The sequence below is a fragment of the Poecilia formosa genome, unplaced genomic scaffold (assembly GCF_000485575.1).
Source record: "Poecilia formosa unplaced genomic scaffold, Poecilia_formosa-5.1.2 Scaffold983, whole genome shotgun sequence".
NCBI classification, from domain to species: Eukaryota; Metazoa; Chordata; class Actinopteri; order Cyprinodontiformes; family Poeciliidae; genus Poecilia; species Poecilia formosa.
The window spans coordinates 4,379-9,218 of NW_006800922.1; the positions used below are offsets into that span (position 1 = coordinate 4,379).

The 4,840-nt window shown below is 38.9% G+C and overlaps 1 protein-coding gene and 1 long non-coding RNA gene across 4 annotated transcripts in view; one reads left to right on the top strand and one right to left on the bottom strand.

Annotated features, from left to right (window-relative positions):
- Nucleotides 1–1,431: 1,431 nt before the first annotated feature.
- slc1a1 (solute carrier family 1 member 1) overlaps nt 1,432–4,840 on the bottom strand; it is a 45,939-nt gene continuing 42,530 nt past the window's right edge. For 2 of the 3 annotated variants that reach the window (XM_016667277.1, XM_016667278.1), the window contains one exon: nt 1,432–3,357. In XM_016667277.1, coding sequence (XP_016522763.1) covers nt 3,117–3,357 — 241 coding nt within the window. In that variant the 3' untranslated portion in view covers nt 1,432–3,116. Of the gene's footprint in view, nt 3,358–4,466; nt 4,602–4,840 lie in introns of all 3 variants that reach the window. The other variant, XM_007544053.2, reaches the window with a different exon arrangement.
- The window catches only part of LOC107835078 (uncharacterized), an 11,348-nt gene continuing 9,871 nt past the window's right edge, over nt 3,364–4,840 (top strand). Inside the window, exon 1 of the long non-coding RNA XR_001660908.1 lies at nt 3,364–4,033. This is a non-coding gene — a long non-coding RNA (uncharacterized LOC107835078). The remainder of the gene's footprint in view (nt 4,034–4,840) is intronic.

Sequence of the window (4,840 nt, forward strand, 5' to 3'; positions counted from 1 at the left end):
CACCAGGGTTAAGTACAGTAACAAAGTACTTGTACTTGTACTTCGTTACTGTACTGTAACTGTACTTCTCATCACTGGACATAAGATTGGACTGAGAGGCGAGTATAAACAAGCTCTGAACTACAAGTCAATAACACGAGTTGAATGGTACCATGAAAAGATCATTGGGATTGGACTGGAACATTGCTACATCAAGGTTAGCAGATTTGTCATGAATTTACTTTGACATTCAACTTTTTGCCTGTCCTTGATCCTTTTCTAGGATAGACGACTACTTCCTCCTTGATGAACTCTTTAATTTCTGCAATTGTTTACATGCATTATAAATAACATATATATTGTATGAGTTGTGGTTTTGATCAATGGGAACATGGAAATAATGTTTCATTTTGAAGTAAGGTCGTCTTTACGTGAACTCTGGGCCCACAGGCAGTATTATGGGCTTAGTTTCATGATCTATCAAGCTAACATTGTGAAGTCCTCAGGTAAATCAACCACAGGCCATTAAAAGCAAATTGGGTCTGTGGCAGTGACACTTAATGTGAGCTACTGCAACATATTACAAAAATAGCTGATAGTTCCAACAGTGAAGCAGTAAACATTAGCTGTATGAGGAACATTAAGGTCTGTTGGAGAGGAGTTTTGCCTCCGCCTTTCTGCTTAGTTGGATCACACTGCTTACAAAGAAAGATTAAGCCTTGATATTGTCTAAGAGTGACCCTAAAATAATATTGTTGGCCTACCCACTTTGCAGTGGATGTCAAATGTGTGAAGAAAATGTAAAAGTCTTCACATATTTGCCAGATCTTGATTCTATATCCATATGAAAAGACTCACAGAAAGCAGCTCCTTCCTGATAATTTTCAAAATTTGTTTGTTCATCTTGCTTCATCGTGGATGTTACATTTGCTTGTAAGAACTGAAAGACATTTGTCCATATGCAGGCCATGGTCTGAGCAGTGTAACCCTTTCTTTGCCTTTAAGAAGATAGCGCTCGAAATTTTTTTTTCCTGCGTGATAGCAATGCGCTTCCGTAGTTTCTCTATCATACATGTTCTCTAAATGGCAGTCTATGTTGACCAGTAAAGAGTCCTTTTATTTTGCAGGATGCTTTGTTTGTTCCAGATGGTTTTTCTGACAGGGAAAATTTTTATTTTGTAATTATATTATTTAGTGTAATTCTACTCTTTAAAATGCCGAAATTGGCACATAACTGTGTTTTTGTAAAGTCTGGTGACATAATTGGAAAGTATGGTCAAAAAAGTTGCTGGGGAGGTGCAGTCAGTCAGAAGAAGAATTTCTTCTGGTGCTGCTACTCCAACTGTGCGGCAATATTAATTTTTCTATAGCATCACCTTATATTTAGTAGAGTGGCAGTGAGTCACAGTGTCAACCAGTTAACCAGTCTGTCACAATGACATCTCCTTCCCATGTAGAGCTATATGTTCAGCAGTTTATTGTACTGGTCTACCTTTTAGTCTATTAAAGACATAAAACTGTCTTTATTGACAGAAATTTTGTAAATTACAACAAAAAAAAATCATCAATTCATAATGAAGGCCAAACAAACACAAACAGGCTCCGATGTCTGGCAGCAACAAAAACACCAATGGGTAGGGGACAGTTATGTATTCCCACATGAATACAATTTTTATATTTTTTCTTATTTGGCAATGCATCATTAACAGATGTTAGATAAAAGTGGAATTTCACATTGTTCATTGATATCAGCCATCAATATTCAATATGCATCTTTAAAAAGTTCTCACTAACAGTTGGTCTGCAGCCACAGATAAGTAATCATAGCATATTGCTTCATGCAACTTGGCAAAATAAAAACTTGTCATACATTTGGCACAGAGGTGTGCTGATCGATCGGTCACTGATCATAATCGTCCGATTTCCGTGAAAAAGTGATCGGCAATCGGTGATTGCCAATCGGAGATTGCCGATCACTGTCTCTTGTTGCTGATCACCAAAACCGATCATATTTACCTCATTTCACAAGTGAGGCAGACTTCGCAGGCAGCCTGCCTCACCTGTGATCAGCGCAAGCACAGTGTGAACGTGCAACTGTGCAAGCACTTGGCAACAGATTCTGTCGAGTGGAACCATAACGCTCTGAGAGTGAATGGAGACGATTGTGTGTTGCGGCGGAAAATTACCTCGGGACTGAAGCACGTCAAAATGCATCAACACAGTAAATGTAATATGACATTTAAAAAACAAACACTTGATGGAGTTTGGCTACATTGACATCCGAAGCGGCCAGATAGCAGGTAAAGCAGCGCACAACTACCAACACTCACCTGGATTAGCTTCAAGGTCAGAAAGCTAAATAAATAACCCGAAAAATAATTCAAGTCTTCGAGCTGGCAGTCTAAAACTGCCAGATCTGCTCTAGCTCTTGGACCACCACTATGCGCTGCTGGTAGTCATATTTCACAGACGTAACGCCGCTCAACCTCCACAAGACAGTGAAGTCTCTCACACCGAACGTCTGTTTACAGCTGCAGCATGTAACTTTTAAAAACAGGTTTTAGATATGTATGAAAATATGTCTATTATTTCTAAATTAGGTGAATTTATTGCCAGATAATTTTTTCCATTTTGCCAGATAACCCAATATCATTTACACATAAAGCAAAATATTAACAGGTGATCGGCAGAGATCAGCCTCATGGATGATCGGTATAGGAATCGGCAACAAAAAACCTGATCGGAGCATCCCTAATTATTACACAAGCAGTGAATTATGGGATATTTAGAGTCTTCTTGCCTAGTCAAGGAGTAAATGATGCATTTTTTTATTACAGACTCACAAACACCACATCCCTACTTAAGGGATATATCATAAGGAGGACATAGTGACAAAGTGCTCTTTGCAAAAAGCTTTTCAGTCTTATCTAAAGAAATGTGGCTTTTCAAAATCTTGGCACAGATTTAGATTATTAAGGAAGCACTTGAATCTAGTGGTTATCAATATTTAAAATGGCAGGTGATCATGTTCATCTAAGCTTAACGAAGGCCACTGTTGCTGATGCTTGAACTCGGATGGGCTGGTTGCATCCTTCCTGTATGTGTGGCATTTCTCTCTCCTGTGATCCACCTGGAAGCTAAAACTGGGAGGTTTCTGTGAAGGAAATTGCATCTGTCTTATCGACAGTGAAGCCTCCATTGACGTAAGATTTTTTCTCACATTCCTCGTCATCTAGAGTTGTTTCCAGGGCGAACGGGTTAGCAACATCCACGTCTGAAATCAGATCCATCCTTTCCAACTCCCTCTTGGATAGTTTCTGAACAATCCCGGCTCCATAAGCATCACCCAGAACATTGATCATTGTACGGAAGCGGTCCCTGAAACACACCAGATCGAGTTAGTCTCCAGGTATTTTTGGTTTTACATGCTTGCTTATGAAGTCTCTCTTTTTCCTCAATAAAGAGATTTCAAACAAGAAATAGCCTACAGGAACAAAATGAAATATGGACAGTGCAGAATGGGATATAAATATAAATATAAATTCTAAGGACATAATAGAAAATATAAATATAATATCAAAATTTTATTGGTTCTTGAGGGTTGTAGTCTTTCAGAGAAAATCTGACTGAAAGTTAGTGTTTTAGCACTATAGCTTCCACTAATCATTATATTGGTGTAAGGCTTTTGTGTTAGAACTAATATTTATGATTAGTGCTTTAGGGTTAGCACAATTAACTTCTTAGCATTCAGTTCTTCAGCTCTGCAGAGACCTGGAAATAAGACTTCCATTTGATTCAGGTGTGTTCGTGAAGGAAGCCAGCTTTAAGGACTCATAAGCATTAAGGAGAAGTAGCTGGAATATCCTATGTACTTGGACTACTCTGCCTTGTGAACTTTGAGCACGAAATGTGTTGCTGCTAATTTTGGTTAGAATTCTCTTTCACAAGTGACCAGTGTTCACAACAGGGCAAACATAGTTATGAACATTGACACATGACAGTATCAATTATCAGGTTGTGGCCTATACTGTCACTGACTTGATGTGACTTGTATGTTCTATCAGAGATGAATGAGTCTGTCAGACACGTTACAGTAGATTCTTTAACAATCGTCCTTCATGATTACACAAGACCCATCAGGTTTACAATTCTGCTGTGAGCCTTCACTTCTTTCAGTTTCAGTTTGTTTTTGTGACTGGACCACATGTCCAGTGAGGGTCCTCATAAAGGCCTTTAGCAGAAACATCAAACACAACTTTCTCAAGATGTTAAAATATAAAGATTACATTGAATTGTGCATTCAAGAACTTTATTTTGTGCTTGTGTCTGTTCATGTTCTGTCCTAGCTATTTACGGACTGGTTTCTTACATCAGTCTGATGCAGATCCCAAAGAATGCATTGTTTGATGCAGGCTTATAACAGAACACAATAAATTGAAAATACATTGACTTGATTTAATAATATGGGATGACAAAATAAAACTTACAGAAGCCAGTCCACAGCAACTATCAGTGTAACATCACTGGCAGGTAGTCCAACAGCCGTTAAGACTATCACCATGGTGACAAGCCCAGCATTGGGGACTCCTGCTGCTCCAATACTGGCAACTGTTGCTGTTATGCTAAAAGAAGAGACATAAAGCATATCTTCCGCTAACAACTGAAAACACTGTGACAGCTTATCATCAGAGGTGCACCTATAAATCAGCTCCAATTTTCTTAGCTTTGGGAGATCGTAATCAGCGAATACTTACATGTGAAATCAATCTTTTCCACACATCTTGTCTTCCTCCACAAAGGACTGACAATCAGCCACTGTCCCCTTCTGCTCTGATGTGAGAGAGGCTGACTGACAGACCCG